The sequence below is a fragment of the Lynx rufus genome, unplaced genomic scaffold, assembly GCF_022079265.1.
Source record: "Lynx rufus isolate CCGP_SWC_20201006 ecotype Redwood Valley unplaced genomic scaffold, mLynRuf1.p SCAF_14, whole genome shotgun sequence".
NCBI classification, from domain to species: domain Eukaryota; kingdom Metazoa; phylum Chordata; class Mammalia; order Carnivora; family Felidae; genus Lynx; species Lynx rufus.
This window is the reverse complement of record NW_025814828.1, coordinates 42050076-42074359: the sequence shown is the minus strand read 5'-3', so window position 1 is coordinate 42074359 and position 24284 is coordinate 42050076. Positions and strand designations below refer to the sequence as shown.

At 48.5% G+C, this 24284-nt stretch overlaps 1 protein-coding gene across 9 annotated transcripts; it reads right to left on the bottom strand.

Moving 5' to 3' along the window:
- Window positions 1-13753: 13753 nt before the first annotated feature.
- Window positions 13754-23407, bottom strand: FTSJ1 (FtsJ RNA 2'-O-methyltransferase 1). Of its 9 annotated transcripts, none has more exons than XM_047076173.1 (13): window positions 23166-23407; window positions 21202-21360; window positions 20878-20947; window positions 20683-20773; window positions 20274-20352; window positions 18620-18672; window positions 18481-18534; window positions 18292-18394; window positions 18105-18188; window positions 17312-17415; window positions 17028-17225; window positions 16779-16820; window positions 13754-14332 (listed from the first exon to the last, which is right to left on the bottom strand). In XM_047076173.1, the coding sequence occupies exons 2-12, from the start codon at window positions 21320-21322 to the stop codon at window positions 16788-16790; spliced, it is 990 nt and encodes a 329-aa protein (XP_046932129.1). In that variant the 5' UTR covers window positions 21323-21360; window positions 23166-23407; the 3' UTR covers window positions 13754-14332; window positions 16779-16787. The 9 variants fall into 9 exon arrangements, with proteins under 9 accessions (XP_046932129.1, XP_046932132.1, XP_046932131.1 ...); XM_047076176.1 differs by having other exon boundaries at window positions 13754-14336; window positions 17312-17409; XM_047076175.1 differs by having other exon boundaries at window positions 13754-14336; window positions 21174-21346.
- Window positions 23408-24284: the final 877 nt, after the last annotated feature.

Genomic DNA, 24284 nt, shown 5'->3' with positions numbered 1-24284 from the left:
GTGACCTGAGCTGAAGTCGGACGCTTAACCAACTGAGCCACCCAGGCGCCCCTATTCTCAGTTTTTAAGAGTCTCTTATGGTTTGGCTCCCTCCCTCTCTAACTTTTTTTTTCCTTCCCCTCCCCATGGTCTTCTGTTAACTTTCTCAGGATCCACATAAGAGTGAAAACATACGGTATCTGTCTTTCTCTGTATGACTTACTACTTACTGTCCACTCTCACCGCTGTTGTTTAACATAGTGTTGGAAGTTCTAGGATCAGCAATCAGACAACAAAAGGAAATCAAAGGCATCAAAATTGGCAAAGATGAAGTCAAGCTTTCACTGTTTTCAGATGACATGATATTATACATGGAAAACCTGACAGACTCCACCAAGAGTCTGCTAGAACTGATACATGAATTCAGCAAAGTCGCAGGATACAAAATTAATGTACAGAAATCAGTTGCATTCTTATACACTAATAACGAAGCAACAGAAAGACAAATAAAGAAACTGATCCCATTCACAATTGCACCAAGAATCATCAAATACCTAGGAATAAACCTAACCAAAGATGTAAAAGATCTGCATGCTGAAAACTATAGAAAGCTTATGAAGGAAATTGAAGAAGATACAAAGAAATGGAAAAACATTCCGTGCTCATGAATTGGAAGAATAAATATTGTTAAAATGTCAATGCTACCCAAAGCAATCTACACATTCACTGCAATCCCAGTCAAAATTGCACCAGCATTCTTCTCGAAGCTAGAACAAGCAATCCTAAAATTTGTATGGAACCACAAAAGACCCCGAATAGCCAAAGTAATATTGAAGAAGATGACCAAAGTGGGAGGCATCACAATCCCAGACTTTAGCCTCTACTACAAAGCTGTAATCATCAAGACAGCATGGTATTGGCACAAAAACAGACATATAGACCAATGGAATAGAATAGAGACTCCAGAACTGGACCCACAAACGTATGGCCAACTAATCTTTGACAAAGCAGGAAAGAATATCCAATGGAAAAAAGACAGTCTCTTTAACAAATGGTGCTGGGAAAACTGGACAGCAACATGCAGAAAAATGAAACTAGACAACATTCTTACACCATTCACAAAAAAAAAAAAACCCTCAAAATGGATAAAGGACCTGAATGTGAGACAGGAAATCATCAAAACCCTAGAGGAGAAAGCAGGAAAAAAACCTCTTTGACCTCAGCCGTAGCAATTTCTCACTCGACACACATCTAAAGGCAAGGGAATTAAAAGCAAAAATGAACTATTGGAACCTCATGAAGATAAAAAGCTTCCGCACTGCAAAGGAAACAATCCACAAAACTAAAGGGCAACTGATGGAATGGGAAAAGATATTTGCAAATGACATATCAGACAAAGGGCTAGTCTCCAAAATCTATAAAGAACACACCAAACTCCACACCCGAAAAACAAATAATCCAGTGAAGAAATGGGCAGAAAACATGAATAGACACTTCTCTAAAGAAGACATCCGGATGGCCAACAGGCACATGAAAAGATGCTCAACGTCACTTCTCATCAGGGAAATACAAGTAAAAACCACACTGAGATACCACCCCACGCCAGTCAGAGTGGCTAAAATGAACAAATCAGGAGACTATAGATGCTGGAGAGGATGTGGAGAAACGGGAACCCTCTTGCACTGTTGGTGGGAATGCAAACTTGTGCAGCCGCTCTGGAAAACAGTGTGGAGGTTCCTCAAGAAATTAAAAACAGATCTACCCTATGACCCAGCAATAGCACTGCTAGGAATTTACCCAAGTGATACAGGAGTGCTGACGCATAGGGGCACTTGTACCCCTATGTTTATAGCAGCACTTTCAACAATAGCCAAATTATAGAAAGAGCCTAAATGTCCATCAACTGATGAATGGGTAAATAAAGTGTGGTTTATATACACAATGGAATACTACTTGGCAATGAGAAAGAATGAAATATGGCCATTTGTAGCAACGTGGATGGAACTGGAGAGTGTTATGCTAAGTGAATGTGCCTTCCTTTCAGGGGGAGGATTTCTCATCCCTGCCAATCCTGGATAAGGAAGACATGAAGGTCTAACAGGTGGCTTTTCCTGAGAAGAGGCCTCAGCAGGCAAGTCTGCAAGTACTTGCCCTTCTGGGCTCCTTACAGGGGCCCAGAGGTCGGCACCTAACTTACAGGTCTTACATAAGGAACTTCTGACCATTCGCCCTCTCTTCTACGATATAGATCTAACTGTAAGATAGTACTGTACTGAATACTTCCCTCAGGAGGCCAGGATTCTCCATCCCCCAGGCCATATTGAGGCCAAGCCTGGGAACAAAAAAAAACTTCATGCTCTCCCTTTTGAGCATTTGTGGATCAAATCTTTCCCAACTTCTCAGAACACATTCCAGAGGAGTTCCCCATTGCAGAGGGTTTGTGACCCATCTGGCCATCGGGTAGGAGTCAAGAACCTCAAGTACCTATTATATTATAGAGTGACTATGACACATCCCAGCATATCAGCTCTCCCCTTTAGAATCAAGGCGTCCCTGACCCGCCCTCCGCAAGGTGAGAGGATGGCCTCGAACCCTGGGTCTAAGAAGGATTGGACGAGCGGGGTAGCCATTGTGACCCGCTGCTTTAGCCCCCACCCAACCCTGCCTTCCTTCCTCTGGATCCTTGTAAATGTCTTAAGGAGTTTGGCGAGCTTAGTGATTCAAGGTTTGTTATCTGTAAAGCTTATGGGTGCGAGCAAACAGCTGGGGCGGTTACAGGGAGGCACGTGCTGCGTACGGAGGAGGCTTCCCCGGGCCGTGACTCCCAGGGCCGGTCTCCATCCTTTTACGTGTCTCGGGTGCCCAATGGGAGCCACGGGGCAGGTTCAGAGTGCTGGATCGCCAGTCCTTATGTGTGCCCCTGGATGAACCTTTCCCATGACCGAGAGGGTCTCTGATGACCTCCGTCTTTGGAGGCCCCTTGACAGGGCCCTCATTTCGCGGTCGTACCAATTTGCTTGCACCCCCAACCCATGGAATCTAGTCCACACAGTCATTATTTCCTCACCTCCCCCCGCCCCAAGCATCTTTCCTTCCTATATGCCTCCCATCCTATCAGCAGATGGGTCCCGATTGTTAAGGTTCCCGCTGGTGCTGCCCACAAAGAAGGCACTGATGGTAGATCTCTCGTCCCATTCTTAATGTTCAATGCCAAGGGAATACAAAACACTTGACGATAGTAAGCTGCTTCTAGCTTGTCATGAGGGGAAATGACCCAAATGTTGTCTGCTCGCATTCAAGCCTAGAGCACTGACCACACGGAAGACTGAGTCATATCTGACAATAAAACATTTGTCTCCCCAAACAACAGAAAAACGGGAAAGATCTCTCTGCTTCATCGAGACTCTCACGAGAGACACTTTTAAAGGGGAGGTCCTGAAAGCTACACAAACAGCATTTCCTCCCTACGTGACAAAATCAGTAGGGCCCCCTATGAAACTGCTGCACCCAAGAGATCCCCAGGTGTTTGGTGGAGAACGAGCCACGGTTATAACGAGGGATTCCAGATCCTGAGACGAGCCCCTAATTGCTGGAGCATATTGATCATCGGGGTTGGAGAGGTTTTAGAAGGCATTTAAGAAGGACAGGGGAAGGAAGGATAAGCCGAGAGCAGAAAGGGGAACTGGTTAGGGTTAGGCCAACGTTCCCCTTTCACAAGGGGGGATTGACTAACCTTTACCCAGAAGCCTGAGACTCGAGACTGGCGGCCACACGACCTGCTTTTAACTGGCTGACAGGTGCCTGGTTTTGAGAGTCTTGGTAAGGAGATCCTGCATTCAGAAAAGGAAAAAGAGTCCATTGTTACTCACCCTCTGGCGGTCCCAGGGTCTCGGCACCAAAATGTTACTGGAGGGTGGGAGGGACACTGGTCCTTGTCTCACGGAGTCGAAGGATGAATCTCACAGATGGATGACAACAGAGAGCGAGCAGAGCCATAGAGTTTATTGAGGGAAAGTACAAAGCTCTCAAGAGCGAGAGGGGTCCTGACTAGGTAACTGCCGGGGATTTCTGTCCTGGCTTTTTACTGGGAACTTATTAGAAAGTTTGTGAGACTCCACACATGGAGCTAGCCCGAGCAGGATGGGAACACATTTATCTCATCCTCTTCTTCCCCAAACTCCGCTGCTGCTGCTGCTGCTACTTTCTCAGCCTCCCACGTAGCTGCATTCTCCCTCCCTCAAGGCCCCTTTTCTCTCCCTGCCTAATGTAACCCTTTCCCTACTCACTACCAGTGCAGAGCCTGATGCCGGGCTGAAACTCATGACCTGCAAGATCGTGACCTGAGCCAAAACCAAGAGTCAGAGGTTTAACCGACTGAGCCACCCAGGTGTTGAGAGAGAAAGAGAGAAAGAGAGAGAGAGAGAGAGAGAGAGAGAGACAGAGAGACAGAAAGAGAGAGAGAATCCCAAGGAGGCTCCATGCTCGATGCAGAGCTCGATGTGGGGCTTGATCCCACGACTCTGGGAACATGACCTGAGCCGAAATCAAGAGTCAGACACTCAACTGACTGAGCCACCCAGGCGCCGTAACTGAGGTATATTTTACATACAGCAAAATTTCCCCTTTGTACCATACCGTTCTCTGAGGCTTGACAAACAAAAATTGTCAGTTGACTGGCACCACAAGTGGGACACAGAGCAGTTCTCTCCCCTCTGAACAGTTCCTTGTGTGACCATGTTGAAGTCAGCCCCTCCCTCCACCCTAAAACCCCTGCTTTGGGTGCTATTCCCATAGTTCTGGCTTTGCCAGCATGCCGTGTAAGTGGAATCACACAGTATGTAACCTTATTATTCAGGCTTCCCTCACTTAGCATAGTGCATTTGAGATTCCTCTATGTTGTATGCATCAGTAGTCTGTTTTCTCATTGCTGAGTACTAAGTAAGGATGTATCCATTTGTTAGTTTATTGGCCAATTGAAAGAGATTTGATGGGACACTTGGCTACCTTGAGTCAGAAGGGCATGCGACTCTTTTTTTTTCCCCTTAGTTTATTAAATTATTTGAGAGAGACTGAGACAGTGTGAGTGGGGGAGGAGCAGGGAGAGGGAGAGAGAGAGAATCCCAAGTAGGCTCTGTGCTGCCAGCCCAGAGCTTGATGTGAGGCTCGAACTCACAAAACCGTGAGCTCATGACCTGAGCCCAAGCCAAGAGTCGTATGCTTAACCGACTGAGCCTCTCAGGAGCCTTGAGCATGTGACTCCTGATCTTGGGGTCATGAGTTATAGCCCCACACTGGGTGTGGAGATTACTTAAATAAATAAAACTTTAAAAAATGGAAAAAAGAAGGATATTTGGGTTGTTTCAGTTTGGAGTGATTACAAATAAAGCTGCTATAATTACTGGTGTGCAGTTTTTTTGTGTGAACATGTTTTCATTTCTCTTGGATAAATACCAAGGGGTTGGACTGCTGCATGGTGTGGAAAATGTATGTTTCACTTTATGAGAAACCACCAAACTGTTTTTGCAAGGTGTCTGTACCATTTAACATTCCCACCAGCACTGTAGGTGAGTTTCATCTTCCCCAACACTTAGCATGGTCAGCCTTTTTTCAGTCTAGTCCTTCTAATAAGTGTGCAATGTATCTCATTGTGGTTTTTATTTTTCATTTCCCTAATGGTTAATGATGTAGAGCATCTACTCACAGGTTAATGTCATGTGTATTTCCTCTTTGGTGCAGTGTCTGGTCAAATCTTTGGACATTTCAAAAATTGGGTTGTTGGTTTTCTTTTTTTTTTAATGTTTTTATTTATTTTTGAGAGGGAGAGAGAGACAGAGCATGAGCAAGGGAAGGGCAGAGGGAGAGGGAGACACAGAATCTGAAGCAGGCTCCAGGCTCTGAGCTATCAGTACAGAGCCTGATGCAGGGCTCAAACACACAAACCATGAGATCATGACCTGAGCCAAAGTAGGATGCTCAACCGACAGCCACCCAGGTGCCCTTGGGTTTTTGGTTTTCTTATTGAATTGTGGGAATTCTGTTTTTATTATTTTCTATTTATGTATTTATTTCTTTATTAAGTAGGCCTCATGCCCAACGTGGGGCTTGAACTCATGATCCCGAGATTAAGGGTTGCATGCTGTACAGACTGAGCCAGCCAGGAGCCCCTTATTTACTTTTTACATTGTAGTATAGTTGACACAAATTGCAACATTAATTTCAGGTGTGCAACATAATGATCGTGTTATGCTCTGCTCACCACAAGGGTAGCTACAGTCTGTCACCATACAGTGCTATTATAATGCCATTGACTATGTTCCCTACGCTGTGCCTTTCATTCCTGTGATTCATTCCATAACTGGAAGCCTGTACCTCCCACTCCCTTTCACCCATTTTGCCCTTCCTCCCACCCCCACCCCTCTGGCAACCAACCTGTTTGTTGTCTGTATTTACGGGTCTGCTTCTGCTTTGTGTTTGTTGTTGATTTCTTTTGTTGTAAAGTTCCACACATAAGTGAAATTGTATGGCACTTTTCTTTCCCTGACTTATTTCACTTAGCATAATACCCTCTAGGTCCATCCGTATTGTCACAAATGGCAAGATCTCATTCTTTTCTATGGCTGCATATATTCCATTGTACATATACACCACATCTTCTTTATTCATTCATCTGTGGATGGACACTTGGGCTGCTTCGGTATCTTGGCTATTGTAAATAATGTTGCAGTAATCATAGGGGTGTGTGTATCTCTTAGAGTTTTATTTTCTTTGGGTAAAGAGCCAGTAGCAGAATTACTACAGTGTATAGTATGTCCATTTTTCATTTTTTGAGGAAACTCTATACTGTCTTCCACAGTGGCTGTACCAATTTATACAACTGTGGGAATTCTTTATATATTCTGGATACTGGTCCTTTGCCAAGAACTGCATTTTGAAAATATTTTCTCCCTGTCTGGGGTTTATCCTTTCGCTTTTGCATTATACTTTTATATCTATTATTTTATGTCATTTATTCTTTCAGTGAGTATTTATTAAGAACCTACTATGGGGGCACTGGGGTGGCTCAGTTGGTTAAGCGTCCGACTTCCGCTCAGGTCATGATCTCATGGTTCGTGAGTTCAAGGCCAGCATCGGGCTCTGTGCTGACAGTGAGGAGTCTGCTTGGATCCTTTGTCTCCCTCTCTCTCTGCCCCTCACCCACTCACTCTCTCTCAAAAATAAATAAACATTTAAAAAACTAAAAAAAAAATGGGGCGTCTGTGTGGCTCAGTCGGTTGAGTGGCCGACTTTGGCTCAGGTCATGATCTCGTAGTCCATGGGTTTGAGCCCCGCGTCAGGTTCTGTGCTGACAACTCAGAGCCTGGAGCCTGTTTGGGATTCTGTGTCTCCCTCTCCCTCTGCCCCTCCCCCTCTCTCTCTCTCTCTCTCTGTCAAAAATAAACATTAAATTAAAAAATAATTAAAAATAAAAGAACCTACTATGTGCCTGGTACAGCTCTAGGTACTAAAAACACAGAAGGGAAGACAACACATACAAGCCCCTGTCCTTCAGGGACTTCCCATACTCGGTATTATTATTATTATTAATATAATTCTTTTAATGTTTATTTTTGAGAGATAGACAGACTGCAAGTGGGGGAGGGGCAGAGAGAGAGGGAGACCCAGAATCCAAAGCAGGCTCCAGGCTCCGAGCCATCAGCACAGAGCCCGATGCGGGGCTCAAACTCACGAACCTCGAGAACATGACCTCAGCCGAAGTCAGACGCTTAACTAACTGAGCCACCCAGGCGCCCCACTCGGTATTATTTGATAGATGATAGAAAACACTAAATTAAGCTGCTGGATATTCCATTTGTCCCCCAGTCCATTCTCCCTCCTTCCCCTGCTCTGTGTCCCAAGAGGTTGACTGTGTGAACTTTATCAGCTGGAGTCTGCCATAGCTGGCTTCCAACTGAGCTGGCCTGAGAGGCCTTGGCAGGTAACTGGACAGTGGGAGGACACAGAAAGCCAGGTGCTCACAGGTCAGCGCTGGGCTCCAGCTTCCCCTAGGGTTCAGGAACACTGTTTCCTTTCCTGCCCTCTCAAGCCTAGGAACGGTCACAGCACTCCTCCACTGCCAGTCTTGAGGCAGCTCAGCAGCGCGATTGGTTTCTTGAACCCTCCTTGTACCTCCGTAAATGGTCCCTTCAAAATTCCACCTGTGTGTGCCCTGTGTACCCCGCCTCCCTGGTGGCTACACTCAGGGCCCTGGCTGACTTGACAAGTAGATGTTTATTATTAGGAAGTGCTAAGTGCTGTGAAGAAAACAAGGCAGGATGCAGGGTTAGAGAGGGATGGGGTGCTGTTCTGCATAGTCAGGGAAGGCTTCCCGAGATGATCTTTAAGCAAAGAAAAGAAAATGAAGGAGGCAGCCATATAACTGTGAGCTACCTATATATCTTGGAAAAAGTGTCCAGGTACAGGGGCAATGACAGGTGCAAAGGCCCTGAGGTGGGAATAGTGCTTGGTGTATTTGAGGAACGTCAAGGAGGCTGGTGTGGTTGGAGAGAATTGGCGAGTAGAGACTCTCAGGAGAGACTGGCAGGGAAGGAAAGATTTATACTCATCTGCCAAAGGGGAAAACCCAGGACCTGGGGAAATGCAGGGCGGACCTAGGGTCTTATACTGAGGTCATCTTCACTCAGTCCCCATGGCTTCTCCCATTTCTGGAGGACAGGAGGAGGGCTGGAACTCTACTACATAGAAACCTGGCAAAACCTGTCAAGTGGTTCTGGTGCTGGCCCCTGGGGCCACTGCCCTCCACAGATCAGCCTCATCTTTGATCTGATTCAGGGGCTTCAGTCTGTCCTCACAGCAGCCAGAGGCTTCTGTTACAACCCAAGTCAGCCCTCAGCTCTCCTCTGCTCGGACCTTTGCTGTGTTTCCATCTCTCCGAGAAAAAGCAAAAGTCCTTTTTGTGGCCTACAAGGCTCTCCAGTCCCAGCCCTTGTCACCTCTCCAACTTCACCTCCTGCCACTGGCCCCTGCACTCACTCTGCTCCCACCACACTGGTCTCCTCTCTGTTCCTCTAATGTACCTAGAATGCTCCCACCTCAGGGCCTTTGCACGGGCTTTTCCCTTTGTTTGGATCACTCTTCCTCCAGACATGACTCCTTCTAGGGTCACACTGATTTGTGTATGGATCCTCTCAGGGTCACACAGTCGCGGGGGGACCCTCCCAGGATCAAACATATGGCGGTGTAGACACTCATGAAGTCACTAGATTTGGGTGTAAGCAACCCTGGGGACATACTGATTGGAGTGTGGACCTCCTAGGGTCAGAGAGACTAGGTTTGGTCCCTCCTGGGGTCACACATTAGGATGTGGAGGCTTTAGGGGTCACCCAGACTGGGATGTGGACATGGCTAAAGTCACACAGAATGGGGTGTGGCCATTCCTAAAGTGTCACAGACTGAGATGTGTTCTCTTAGAGTCTAGGGATTGGTATGTGGACATTTTTGGTGCCATACAGAGTGGCGTGTGGGCAACATTGGCGTCACACAGATGAGTTTAGACACCTCTCAGATCACCTCATTAGGGGTGTGGACACTCCTGGGGTCACATGGACTATGATCTGGTATCTTCTGGACACACTCAATCACAAATTGTGGGGTCTGGGGCACCTGGGCGGCTCAGTTGGTTGAACGACTGACTTCTGCTCTGCTCATGATCTCCCAGTTCGTGAGTTCAAGCCCCACATCAGGCTCTCTGCTGTCTGTGGAGCCCGTTTCATATCCTCTGTCCCCCTCTCTCTGTGCCCCCCCTCTGAAAATAAACTTTAAAAAAACACAAATTCTGGGCTCTGGAGATGCCTAGGGTCACAAACTAGGACAAGGACATTGCTGAAGATGCATGAACTGGGAGGTAGATGCCACTGTGGCCAAATGGCTGTGGCATGGATACTCCTGGATTATCATAGGCTTGGCCATGGACACTCTTGTCACACAGCTTGTGGTGTGGACTCTATTGGGATCACACTAACTGGAGCAGAGATGTCTCTCGAGACACACAGATGGGGGGTGGGCACCCCTGTGGTCACACAGAATTTTGCGTGGGTACTCCTCTGGTCACACTGAATGGGAGATCGTCATCCCTGTGGCCACAGGTACTGGGATGTGGAGACTTCTTTGGTCCCCCAGATTGGGGGGGGGTGTCCTCTCTGGGTCACCTAGACTGGAGTGTGGACCCACCAGTCAGTACAGGTTGGTCATCCTGGTGGGAGGAATTTCATACGCCTGTGGTCGTTCTGATGGGAGCACACCTTCACGAGGCCACACAGACTGGGGCGTGCACAACACTGTGCTGGACGCTGTGCCGTTTGGACAGCACTGGAGTCAAATACACTCAGGATTGGACATAGCTTCTGTCACAGAAACTTAGGTGTGGACACACTCACTCAGGTCATGGAGACTGGGGCGGGGAGACACTCCTGAAGTGGCTGGACTGGGGCAAAACCACTCCTGGAACATCCCAGGCTGGGCTGTAGACACCTGTGGTGTCCCCCAGGCTGGAGTGTGGACACCTCTGTGATCACAGTTTGACATGAACACACTCATGGTGCCACTGAGACTGCGGTGTGGAAACACCTTTGGTCACATAAGGCAAAGCTGTTGCCACTTCTGGATTCACACTGAGTGGGTAGACAGTCCTGGGCTCACACGGACTGGGCTGTGGAGGTTTCTGTAGTCAAACATTGGGATGTGGACACGACCAGGACTCATCCGTGGTCATAGAGACACAGCAGAGAACATGTTTGTGGTTCCATGTACTGGGGTGTAGACACCCCCTTGTTCACATTGTTTGGGATGTGGACACTCCTGGAATCATACAGACTGGAGCTTGGCTACTCCCAGAGTCACACAGACTGGGAAATGGACACTCCTGTGGCCACACACACAATATAGTGAATGAATTTGGGGCCACAGAGACTGACGTGTGGAAACTATCCTAGAGTTGTAGACCAGGGAGTGACTCCCCGGTGTCAGAGTTTGGGGCGTGGAGACTTGTTTGACCAAACAGCCTAGGGTGTAAAAACCCTGGGAGTCACACAGGTAAGAGTATGCCACCCTGGGGACACGAAGACTGGGTGGTGGCTACTCTTGTGGTCACACAGAAAGTTGATCATCCTGGGGTTACATAGACAGGCTATTGTGTGGACATTTCCAGAGAAACAGGCTGGCTGTGGGCCCTCCTGGGGTGACACAGACTGGGGTGTGGACACTTCTGGCATTTCAAGGTCTGGGGAATGATCACTCCTAGGGGACACTGACCGGGAGGTGGAAAGCCCATGGTGACAGGCTGGGGTGTGAACAATTCTGCAGTAACACAGATGGGGGTATGTTCCTGAGGACACACACTGGGGTCTGGGGATTCCCGGGATCACATGTGGAGGTACACTCCTGTGGTGACAAAGGCTGACATATGACCATTGGTGAGGTCACTGGGGTGTGGGCACTACCACGGACTGACATACTCGGCAGGGGGCACATCTGTGGTCAAATAGATTGGAGTTTTCACAACTCTGTGGTCACGAGCTCTGGGATCTGGACACTTAGAGGGTCACAGAGACTGTTTTTGATTACTCCAGGTATCATACAGACTGGAGTGCACATAACCTTGTGGTGACATGAACTGCGTTGTAGACGCCCCTGGGGAGACGATGACTGAGGTGTGGTGACCCCTGAGGTGCCATAGACTGGGGAACGGATATCCATTGTTGTCACACAGTCCAAGGAACTGACAAACTAGTGGTCAGACTGGGGTGTGTGCCCTTTTGGGGCGACACAGACCGGGTTATGGCAAGCCTAGGTTCACAGACTGGAAAATAAACTATCATCACAGACTGGGGTGGAAATACTCCAGGAGTCAGACTAAGGTAAGGGCTCAACTGGGGACACATGGCATGGGGTACACATACCTCTGTGGATAAACTGGCTTTGGTCACATCGAGGGGTGTGGACAGCCCTGGAGTTGTAAGGCTAGGGTATCCACACTCAGGGCCAGACGGGGTGCTCTCCAAGTCAGAGACCGGGCCTGGGTCAGGCTGGTCCTTCCCGAGCCACACACTCAGGGGTGTGGAAATCGCTGGGTCACACATTCTGGGGATTGGGCATTGCTCTCATCACAGGAACTCGCATGTGTATATGTTGGATGTCACACAGATGGGGGTGGACACAACTAGGGACACAGAGCCTGAGATGCAGATACCCACCAGGTCCCAAAGGCTGGTGTGTTTACACTCCTGGAAATTTAATTTTTTTTAACGTTTATTTTTGAGAGAGTGAGACAGAGTGGAAGCAGGGAAGGGGCAGAGAGAGAGGGAGACACAGAATCTGAAGCTGGCTCCAGGCTCCGAGCTGTCAGCACAGAGCCCGACACAGGACTTGAACCCATGAACCACGAGATTGTGACCTCAGCTGAAGTTGGATGCTTAACCGATTGAGTCACCCAGGTGTCCCTATACTCCTGGATTAGATGGATACTCTTGGGGCGATGGGGATAGGTTTGCACTCCTGGGGCCTCAGATTCTAGTGTAGACATGTTGAATTTGTGCGGTAATGGGTGTGGATACTGCTGTGGTCACATAGGCTGTTGTGAGGATACTTTTGTCATACACTTCTGGGGTCACACTGCTTGGGTGACAAAACTCCTGGGTTAACATTCCATAGTGTGTCCCCCACCCCCGACATCTGGCATTACAGACTCAGTATGGACATCCTTAGGGTCACACAGAAACATCTAGGGTCACCGACTGGGATGTGCATGGTCCTGAGGCCACTGAACGGAGGCATAGACAGAGAACGTGTTTCTGAAGATACAGGAGTAAAGATACAGGCAGAACCAGGCTCTGGTGAGTTTGTAGCTGGCGAGTTTGTCAGCTCCTGTTTGCTAAATTGTAGAAATTCAGCACTGCAGTCAAGGCTTTCTGACATTTTTTTTTTAATGTTTATTTCTGAGAGAAAGAGAGTGAGCAGGGTAGGAGCAGAGAGGGAGACAGAGGATCCGAAGCAGGCTCTGCACTGACAGCAGACAGCCAGACATGGGGCTCGAATCCATGAACTGTGAAATCATGACCTCAGCCAAAATCGGATGCTTAAACGACTGAGCCACCCAGGTGCCCCCTTTCTGACATCTTCAATAGGGGATCTTATAACCAAATTATGGAAACAACCTAGGTGTCTGTGGACAGATGAATGGATAAAGAAAGCGTGGTGTATGTATTTATATATACAATGGAATATTATCTAGCCATAAAAAGGAAAGAAATCCTGCCATTTGTGACAACACAGATGGACCTGGAGGGCATTGTGCTAAGTGAAGTAAGTCAGAGAAAGACACATACTGGGAAGTGAAGATCTCACTTACATGTGGAATCTAAAAAAACCAAACTCAAGGAAACATACAACAAATCAGTGGTCACCAGGGACAGGGGGCAAAATGGGTGAAGGTAGTCAAAAAAGGTACAAACTTGGAGTTATACATATAAGTTCAGGGATATAATGTACTGCATAGTGACTAGAATTATCAATATTGTATATGTGAAAAGTTCTAAGAGAGTAGATCTTAAAAGCTCCTATCACAAGAAAATAATTTGTAACCATGAGGTGATGCATGTTAACTTACTGTTAGGTATGTATCAAATTCAGTTGTATACTTTAAATTTATATAATCTTATTGTCAATTATACCTCAATGGGAAAAATATTACTATATATATTCAAATGAAATAATACTGGGATACAGTAATATATTGACTTTTTTATTAGAACATCAAATTATAAGATCTTCTATAATTCAAAGTAGTGATAAACGTGAACAGGATTTCAAGATGCCTGCAAAAACCTCAACATTAAAAAGGAACTGATTTGTATTGGTGGGAAGGTACAGGCACTGCTTTTAGTATTGTGAATTGTTGCCAGCATTTGTATTTGGGGGTAAAGCTACATTTCAGTTATATTAGTGAAATTTCAGTTCAGTATTAGTGAAAATAAAAATGTAATATTTTCCTCCGTTATGTTCACAGATACCCCTGATTTCTATCCGGGTTAAGAATCCCTGTTTTGGAGGTGAATTCTGGACATAACCAGGATGCCCCTGGAAAGACTGAGAGAGGAGGCAAGACCTGGCTCAAGAATCCCCTCTGCAGCACAGACAGGCGTTCCGTGAGGTTTCTTTCCTTGCTGTGTTCATGGTGGTTGTTGCAGGTTCCCACTCGGATGCTCAGGACCCGATGATGAGATTTTTGAAAACAAGTTCATCAATGCCAGTTCTCATTTTCCTGACAGCAAACAGCTTCTGAGTTATATCAGATTGCCAGCTAACTAAAACCAAGGAGAAAGAAAGTTTTAACAAGTACATTTCCCACTTTCTTCTACTGTAATGATCGTTCGTGCAGGTACTAACAGTTTTGTGACTTTTCCCCCATTTCTATCGTGAACCTTAACAAATACACAAATGTTTTATATACGTTCAGTTTAATGAGTGACATGGTGTTATTTTTTTATAGCTGTAGAATGTTCATTTTCATTGCTGTGTACTTCTCTGCTGTGAATATACCATGATTTATTTTTTTAATGTTTATTTATTTTTGAAAGAGAGAGACAGAGTGTGAGTGGGGGAGGGGCAGAGAGGGAGACCCAGAATCCGAAGCAGGCTCCAGTCTCCAAGCTGTCAGCACAGAGCCTGATGTGGGGCTCCAACTCACGAACCGCAAGATCATGACCCGAGCTGAAGTCAGCTGCTTAACTGACTGAGCCACCCAGGGGCTCCTGAATATACTATGATTTAATGATCCATTCTATAGTCAATGGATGTTTGGGCTCTATCTAGTCTGGGGGTACAAATAGTGCCCGCTAGGAATTCCAGTACTTATTTCTCAGGAGTGGAACTAGCACACATGTAGCTTTAGACAATGGCTAACAATTTCCCATGGTGGCCATACCATTTTATGCTGCCACTGGTATATATGAGGGTTTCCATTGTTGCATGTTCTTCCGGACACTTAGTATTGCCAATCATCTTAGTTTTAGCTTGCATTTCCCTGAGAGACAGCTTTTGATGTGCTTGTTAGCTATTCTATTTTCTTCAAAAAAATTTTTTTAAATATTTTATTTTTGAGAGAGGGAGAAAGAGAGACAGAGAAATTTTATGAGAGTGAGCGGGGGAGGGGCAGAGAGGGAGACACAGAATCCGAAGAAGGCTCCAGGCTCTGAGCTGTCAGCACAGAGCCCCATGTGGGGCTTATACTTGTGAACTGTGAGATCATGACCTAAGCTGAAGTCAGACGCTTAAGCCACCGAGCCACCCAGGTGCCCCTATAGGAGCTTTTTAATATAGAGGATATTATATATAGGGATGGTAAATGTTTTCCCACTGTGATTCACTGTTTCATTTTTAAAAAGGTATCCTTTTTGCTTCTTTTTTAAAAAAAGGATTCTAAATTTCATTTATTTATTTTTGAGAGAGAGAGAGAGAGGGAGGGAGGGAGAGAGAGAGGGAGAGAGGGAGAGAGGGAGAGGGGGAGAGAGAGAGAGAGAGAGAGAGAGAGAGAGAGAGAGAGAATATGAATGAATCCCAAGCAGGCTCTGTGTCATTAAATTAGAGCCCATTAGTGCGGAGCCTGAGGTGGGGCTCGAGCTCATGCACCATGAGATCATGACCTGAGCTGAAATCAAGAGTTGGACGCTTAAGTGACTGAGCCACCCAGGCACCTCTCATTTCTTTTTTTTAACAGAAGACTTGGTCTAAAAACCTGCTATGCCAGTGTCAGAAAGGGACTTCCTCTAACATGACTTCCCGAGGATGAGGAGTCCTCCAGCACAGACAGGTTTAGCCCACTCTGCTACAGGCAAACTGGCCCCTCACTGCTGCCTCACACACCAGGCATGGTTCCACCTCAGGGTCTTTGGATGTGCTATTTCCTCTCCGTGGAACGCTCTTCCCCTAAACACACGGATCCCCTGCCTCATCTTCCTTCAGGTCTTTGCTCAGACATTACCTCAGCGAGCCCTTCGTGGCAACCCTTTTAAAAGCTGCAAACTGGCACTCCTAGAATTCCTGATTCTCTTTACCCTACTTTATTTAAAAACATATTCAGGGGTGCCTGGGTGGCTCAGTTGGATAAGCATCTGACTCATTCAAACCCCGTGTCAGGCTCTGTGCTGACAGTGTGGAGCCTGCTTGGGATTCTCTCTCTCCCTCTCTCTGCCTCTCCCCTGCTCATGCTCTCTCAAAATAAAAAAACTTAAAAAAAATTTCATATCCCATATTACCTTCATATATGTATGTGTGTGTGTGTGTGTGTGTGTATAATACACCTGTGTATATATACAATGTTACAATTCAAGCTACAGGGAAATGTGAGCTATAAATGTGTACGTATATATATATATATGTGTGTATGTAGTGGGTGTGTCCATGTGTATGCATGTGTAGAAACTCCTGCACTCATAAGCTGTTTTTATTACCTCTTTCCCAATCTAGAAGATCCATGAGGGCCAGGAGTTTTGCCTGTTTTGTTCCCTGCTTTATCTCCCAACCTGGAACAATGCCCAGCAAACAGCATGTGCTTAATAAATGTTTACTCAATGCCTCAATATGTAAAATGCTTAAAGCAGTTCCTGGCACACAGCATCAGGTACTTTGTAAAGGCTGGCTGACTGAAATCTTACCAGTTGAAGTAAAAATTTCAAAGGTGAAATTTTACTGAGCTTTTTCTTGAAGGTGCCCTTTACTCAAACTCTTAGATAAAAAGGCAAATTTACCTGAATGTATTAAGGCGAACAATTCATTCCATTGTCTTCCACCTACCCAAGAAAAAGAAAAAGGACTCAGATACTTGCCTAAGCTTTTCCATTCAGTAGACTTGGTCTTACCCACTGATTTTTATAGCTCTTAGGAGGCAGGGAGGAGTGTTTTGGCCCCAGAAATCATGTGATCTGGGCGTAGAACAAGGTGCAGTTAAAGCTGGGGTGGGGGGGTGTCACTGGGCTCAGGGACACGTGTTTCCAGACCTCAGAGGGCAGCAGGGTGTGGCGCTGTGGAGCAGCCAGGGGCTGGGGCATCGCGTCTACAGTGCTGATGGGGCAGTCCTGGGGGCGGATCTCCTTGGCCAGCCGCCCTTTCTTCTTCAACGTGCAGGCCTCCTGGTACGGTGGTGAGATGGGGGGCTGCGTGGGTGGAGTGTACTTGTACTCTGAGCCGTCCTCCAGCTGCAGGGACACATGGTGGGGGGACGGTGAGGACCTGGGAACCTAGGACAGAGCCCCCATCCACCTACTGTTGGTCAGGCACTCACGTCCAGTGGGTAACTGCGGTCTGAATCATAGGAGCTCAGGTCCCCACAGGTCACAAACGGCACAATGATGCGAGTGGGTCCATCTAATTGGTTGAAGTCTGGATCTGACAAGCAGGGAGAAATAAGACAGGACAGGGCTGGGATGCCTGGGACCAGTTAGGACTTGGGCTACAGCAAGGGTACGGAGTCTTCCCCATGTATCTACCAGCTACGCTCACACTCCTTCACCAGGAATACTTCATTTGGTTCAGATCACCTCCTTAGGAAAGCCCTCCATGATCACCTGTTCTAAAATATCACCTTCCCCTGCTTTCCTCACACTGCACTTATATCCACCTGCCATTCTACCATACGCTGCCTGAACTCTGTCTCACTCAAGCGTGCTTAAGTTAAGAGCAGACTCTGTGCCTTTTCCCACTGTGGACCAGGCTAAAGACTCTCTCGGGGCAAAATTCTTATGCAGGGGTGCAGTATCCACCTGCGGGCATGACCGAGTCTTCCTAGGCTAGAATCTGAGGTAGGAGGAATCTCCACTGGGGCAGGACTCAGGACAGAATGTTCACCAGACTTGAGAATAACCCTTAGAGGACCAGGATGAAGGTCCTCCTAGGACAAAACATCCATACAGGGGTGGAATTTCTACCACACGGTGGGGCTAAGGATCATCTTGGGACAGAATTTCAACAAAGGGTAAATTTCCACCAAGGGGTGGGGCTGAGGGCCCTCCTGAGATAGAAATTCCATAAGGGGGCAGAAGTCTCCCCCGGGAGAGGCCCAGGGCTCTGGCTCTCACCGTATGAGTGGTCCAGCAGGGGCTTTGTCAGGTCCGGAAGGAAGCCCGCAGGGGGGTCATAACCCTGACAGACAGCGAAGGCCTCTGTGGGTGGAAGGTGGAGTGAGGGGAGACTGCTGCCTCTGCCCTGCACAGGATGTGTCCCCAAGACGCGAATCCACCTGCCCGGCCTTTCCACCCCACTGACCTATGCTGGAGTTGCGGCTGCTCCTGGGCTTGGCACACAGCACACTGGAGAAGAAGACACGCAGCTGGCTGTAGATCAGGGTCACATCCCGGCCTCGGAAGATCTGTAGGGGGAGGAGGCAGAGATGAAGGCATGAGGGCAGCCCTCGAGGACCTCTCTTGACCCCTCACCAGGTTCTCTGAGACTTACCTTGGCTACAAAGCAGCCCCCTGGCTTCAAGACGTGTGTAGCAATGTTCAGAGCCTGTGGGTGGGACAAATGGCTAAGGCTGAGGTGGAGACGGGCATGAGGGGTCCAAACTGAGGCAGGGGCAGCCAAGGTTACTCACAGCTAGGAGGAGCTGGGCCTGCATATACTCATCAACATCGTGGAGGCCAGTTACTGCGGCAAGAGGAACAGTGTTAGGGGGAGCCATCCAGTTCTGGCCATCTTCCTGTCCCAGAGAAGTCAGAATGCTAAAAGCATATCCCAGGCTCTTTCACTGCCAAGGTTCTGCTTGCAAAGTAATATCTGCCAACTGGAGGCTTATTTTGACCTCCCAACCCTTACTCATTTTAATTTTCAAAACAACCTTACACATAAGTATCATTAATTTGTTTTCAAAGATTTTATTTTTTAAAGTAATCTCCACATCCAACATGGGGTTCGAACTTACAACCCCGAGATCAAGAGTCGCACGCCCTACTGCCTGAGCCAGCCAGGCACTCCTACACGAGTACCATTACCATCACTTCTACCTCCAACCCAGACTGCTCCCCTGAACGCCTGACTATAGATCAGACTCAACATGTCCAAGACCAGACTCCTGACCTGCCTGCTCAAACTCCACTCCTTACACCATCTTCCCCATCTCATCCGATCCTTCCAGCTGTTCCAGCCAAAAGCCTTAGTACCATACACCTTCCATTCTCTCCTCACATCCACGTTCAAATATTAGCAAGTCCGGTCGGCTGTACTTTCAAAAGATCTCCTGGATCAACCCTCTTCCCGTCTCCGCCACCGCTACCACTGTCATCGCTTCCCTGGACTACTGCCGTGGCCTCCTCCTTGCACCCTCGCACTCACACTGTTCACAGCAGCCAAAGGGATCCTGTTACAACCTGAGTCAGGCATGGCCGTCCTCTGCTCACAACCCTCTCCTGGTTTCCTCCGAGCTCTCATCTCAGTGAAAAAGCCACAGTCCTCATTGTGGCCCACAAGGACCCACACGGGATCTTGCCCTCCGTCAACTCTCTGACCTCACCTCCTACCACTCTCCCCTCACTCTGATCCAACCACACTGATATCCTCACTATTCCTCATACATGCCCAACACGCTCCTACCTTGGGGACTTTGCACTGGCTGGTCCTCTTGCCCAGATTGTTCTTTCTCCAGATATGCCCTTGACCTACTCTCTCACCTCCTTTAGGTCTCTGTGTTAAAGTCAGGGTGGGGGGGCCTTCCCATCCACTTTACTTAAAATTCCAACAGGCACTTCCTGTCTCCTCCTCCTTTTCATTGATTTCCTCATGGTACCACTCACCTCTTCACATGCTACATGGCTATCATTTGTTTCTTTTCCATATGCTTCCACTAGAACATCAGGTCTATGAGATCAGATTAGTGGAATTTTATTCACAAATATTTTTCCCATGTGTAGAACAGTGCCCGACACACAACGGGCGCTCAATAAATGTGCACTGAATGAATGGCTGACTGAAAAAAAATGAATGAACACATAGTACAATAGAAATAGACAATTGCAGGTGAGAGATGAGCAAAGGGAAGGGGAGATAACAGACAAAACCAAAATGGTATGGTGTGGAGAGAGAGGCAGAGACCAGGAAGCAGGGGTAGGGAGAAGTTACTAGATGCGGGGAACAGCTGAGAGTAGAGGGGAGGCAGGGAGTAGCTGAAATAGTGAAGAAGCCAACAGAGGTGGGAGCCACAGAGGAGGACACACACAGGGCCCCCGCCTGGCCTCCCAACCCCTGCTGTTTACCATCGGGAGCCCCGTCGCACACCACTAGGTCCGCGGGGCAGCCCTCAAAGTGCTGGATGATCTCCTTGGCAGTGGACAGCTATGGAAGAGAGGGAGGATGAGTGGTCCCAGGCCCCCTGTCCGCAGCCCTCTTACCCCACCTGCCCACGGCCCCAGCCAGCAACCCTGGGTCAGCCAGACCCTCAGGCTTTGCCGGTCTAAGACTGGGCTCCATCTCTCGGGACCTAGTACTGTCATTTCTGGCTGTCTCTGCGATGACGACCTGCCGGATCTTGTTTCTCCACTGCTACGCTCTCTCTGGCTTCTCTCAGGTTATGCTCTCTTGCTCTTTCTTTTCCACTCTCCATAGCCCCCAGGTTGGAGGGGCTCTCGCCCCAGATATACCCCAACGCCCCAGCCATGCTCTTACCTGGGTGATGTCCCCTTGGATCTGTAACACACCTGGTAATGGAGCCATCGCCTGAAGGTCCACAGCCACCACATGGCCGGAGCCCTGACCCCTGCAGACAGCATGGCCCATGTCAACCCGGTTTTCACTCCTGGCTCATCCCTGACCTGGCCTACCCTCCCCTCCCGGCCACCCCATCTGGGACTCCACACTCACCCAATTTTCTGGCTCAGCACCTGGCTCCAGCTGCCCGGGGCTGCACACAGGTCAACTGCCCGTGTCACGCCTGAGCACACACAGGAAGGTGTAGTGGTCAGTTGCACCCACCTCCCCAACCTCGAGCCCTGCAAAGTTCACCCCTCTCCCACATTCTATCCATGCCCAACTCCTTTCAAGCACCTGTCCCTCTTCCTACCTGTCCCCTGTCCCACAGACTCTCCACGTCAGCCCACCTACCACAGGAAGCTCTGCAGACATGGCCCACTTGTCCATTCCCTTTGCCCACCCCATACCCCGGTGACTCGCCCGCCAGGTGGGGACCTTGGAAGAGTTGGAATTCCTCATCAAGTTGTAGCAGCTTGAAGGCACTGCGGGCACGCCAGCCATTCTCCTTGGCCAGGCGGTAGTAGACATCCCGCTTGTCCTTTGATGTCCGTCCCATCTCACACGCTGTTTGCCCAGGGACCTGCCAACAGTAAGCTGATGCCGCCCTATATCAGTAACTGGGTGAGTGGGCTACCACCTATTTCTGCAGGGCAGTGAGAACCACACAAACTCCCCATGAGCCCCATGACAGCTCACTCAGCAGATGGGAAAAGTGGAGCCTGGTCACTGACCCCACTGACCTCACAAGGCCCGAGGGACCCCATCACTGAATTCTAAGGCTCTACTGCTCCCTCAAAGATCCCCCCACTCACCCCACAGATCCCCCAAACCCAACACTTCTAGATGACCCATTACTGACCCTGTTGACCTCCCACTGCTGCCACCCATGCTGCACACACTTAGCCCCACAACTCTCACTTTGAACCCTTCTCCACCCACCATTAACATCTCACTGACCATCTCCCCAGCTGTCTTCATGGCCCCTAGATTCACACAGCCCTATCATCCTGCTGTCAATCCCTTGCTTTCTCCCTCGTTATCCTAATACTACCTCCTTGTACTCCTCACCCCCTTAATCTCTCTCCACACCATTCCCCATTAATCCCGAAATGATTAGGTCCCCAGTAACTCCTTTATTACTACATCCTTATCAACCTCCATTAATACATAGAGGATCATGGCCTATTAACTCCCCATTAAGCTCTCGGTGACTATGATTTATCAGCTCCCATTAAGTCAGCCCTCCAACTGATCCCTCATACATCACACCATTAGTCCCCTGTAATCCCTTCATTACCACGTTAATCCCTGATGACCATCCATCAGTTCCCCATTCTCCCTCAATGCCCACCTTGCCCCCTCAATAATCACTTTTTTAAGTTTTAAATTTTTATTTCCTTTTTTGAGAGCAAGCGAGCGCACAAGCCAGGGAGGGTCAGAGAGGGAGGGAGACAGAGATTCACAAGCAGGCTCCCCGCTGTCAGTGAAGAACCTGTCGTGGGGCCCGAACCCATGAACTGTGAGATCATGTGAGCCAAAACCAAGAGTCAGATGCTTAACCAACTGAGCCACCCAAGCGCCCAATCAATAATCACTTGATGATCACACCCAGCAGCTTACTATTACCCTCCCTTTGCTCATTCTGTTCCCATTAATTCCACAATTATCATGCCGTGGTTACCTAAAGCCCGTGACTACAACCCACCTTCAACCTCTCATTCACTTTTCTTTGATCACTGACCCCATTAGTTCCTTGATCATGACTCCCACTGGCCTCTATTATCCCCTCCACTGCTTCACCATTATCCTTTTGATTACTATCGCCTGCCGCTCTTCATGAACCTGTTTAATACCACACGTCCAGCAATCCCTCAGGGATCACAGATCACACCCCATCTACCTCCAATTATCCAATTTCTTTCTAGTTGTCCATTCTACTATCCCTTCGTTAATCAATGAACACACCCCCGCCCCCGTGAGCATGTTGACTAAAACACTCCTATTAGCCCCCACTGATTCCCCGGTAACACGCCCATCAGACCTTCATTACTCTCATGCGACCTACCCGCCCCCTCCGTTAAACAGTCCTCTGGCCACACTCCGGATCTCGCATCATTACCTCAACGTCCATGTCCCCATTGGGACCACCGGACCCCACTCAAGGAGGCTCCGCCGATATCTGGACCCCTGAGCCCCCACCCTCACCCCTCCGTCCACCCCGCACAGCGGTTCCCTTCTAAAGACAAACCTTGGGTCTGGAGCCCACCCGGCACCAGGCGCCCAGACTACGCGGCTGCAGCACGGAAGGCGAACTTCTCTCCTTCCCTCGTCGGCGGGACAGAGCAGGTGTGCCTCAACCGTCTCGGCCTGGACCCCATCCTCCGCACCCCAGGGCCTACCTTAGCTTTCGGAGTGGGGAGAAGGGGGACGAAGGAGACCGGTCCGTGAGCAGCCCGAGCCTCGGCGAGAGCGCAGACCGGCCAGAAGTCGCAAGGCTGATTCAGTTTGTGTTCTCAGTCAACCCGAATGCCTGTCGCGCATGCCTAAGGGCCCCCACAGCGTGGGGGGCCTGTCATCGCGGAACGCGAAGGCTCCGGCGCGACGCGGGGCCAACCTGAACGTACGACGTGAGCCCCGTCATCTTGTGTCGACGTAGCCGGTCTCGCGGACTGCCGTTCCCAGCATGCAACGGGCAAGACCCAAGCCGCTGAAATCGCGCACCGGGACGCCGAAATGTCGCGAGGCTCAAGAACGGACTCTTCTGTTCCAAGGCTAAGATCGCTTTACTCCCCGCCCCTCGTGTTTTTGGACCGTCGGGTTCACTGGGGACTACATTTCCCAAGATGCAACGAGCACGACGGCACCCATTCCTTTTAGGCGTGGCGCGAGGTGAAGTTACTGCTAGGGTCGCAAACGTGAGAGTGAGGAAAGTGCGTTAATTTAGTGCGCGAAAGCGCTGAAGCCGCTGTGCGCCAAAATTCGAATCCACGTCAGCCAATTCATAGCGCTGCTTCAATTGTACCCTTTCAGAACTTCAGTTTCTCCCTCTGTAAAATGGGGATCACTAATATAGGCTTCACAGAGTTATTGGGAGGATTAAATGCGTGTACTTTAGCACAGCGTCTGTCCTTTTGTAATTCTGTGTTCTTCAAACGTTTTGAACTTCGACCCACAAAAAAAGATCATGCGACCCAGTGCACAAGCAAATAGAATAATGGAAACATTCATTATAGCGTTTACAATGTGCCAAAGCACCTAAAGTGCTCTCAGTGATGTGCTGGTAAATGACTAACAAGCGATTCTCTGGGCGGGGGGAAGGGGGGGGGAAGCTCTGATTTCTCACATTTGCCAGTTTTACATGGTTTCCATAGTATCGTCTTGTCAGATTTTAAATTACCAAAGTGTAGTCACGGAACACAGAGTTCGGAAGAGATGGCGGTAGTGCACCATTATGTAATATTTCTACCATACAGTTCAAATAGGGGTAAATTTCCTCAAGAGCATAAAGAATGAAATGT

What these genes read in the sequence shown, in the direction of transcription:
- FTSJ1 (XM_047076173.1), bottom strand. Translation starts at nt 21,322, where the DNA reads ATGGGACGGACATCAAAGGACAAGCGGGATGTCTACTACCGCCTGGCC. An exon ending in GTGCGACGGGGCTCCCGATG is followed by an intron (nt 18,673 to 20,273) that starts GTAAACAGCAGG and finishes CTCTTGCCGCAG; the next exon opens with TAACTGGCCTCCACGATGTT. An exon ending in CAGCCGCAACTCCAGCATAG is followed by an intron (nt 18,189 to 18,291) that starts GTCAGTGGGGTG and finishes TTCCACCCACAG; the next exon opens with AGGCCTTCGCTGTCTGTCAG.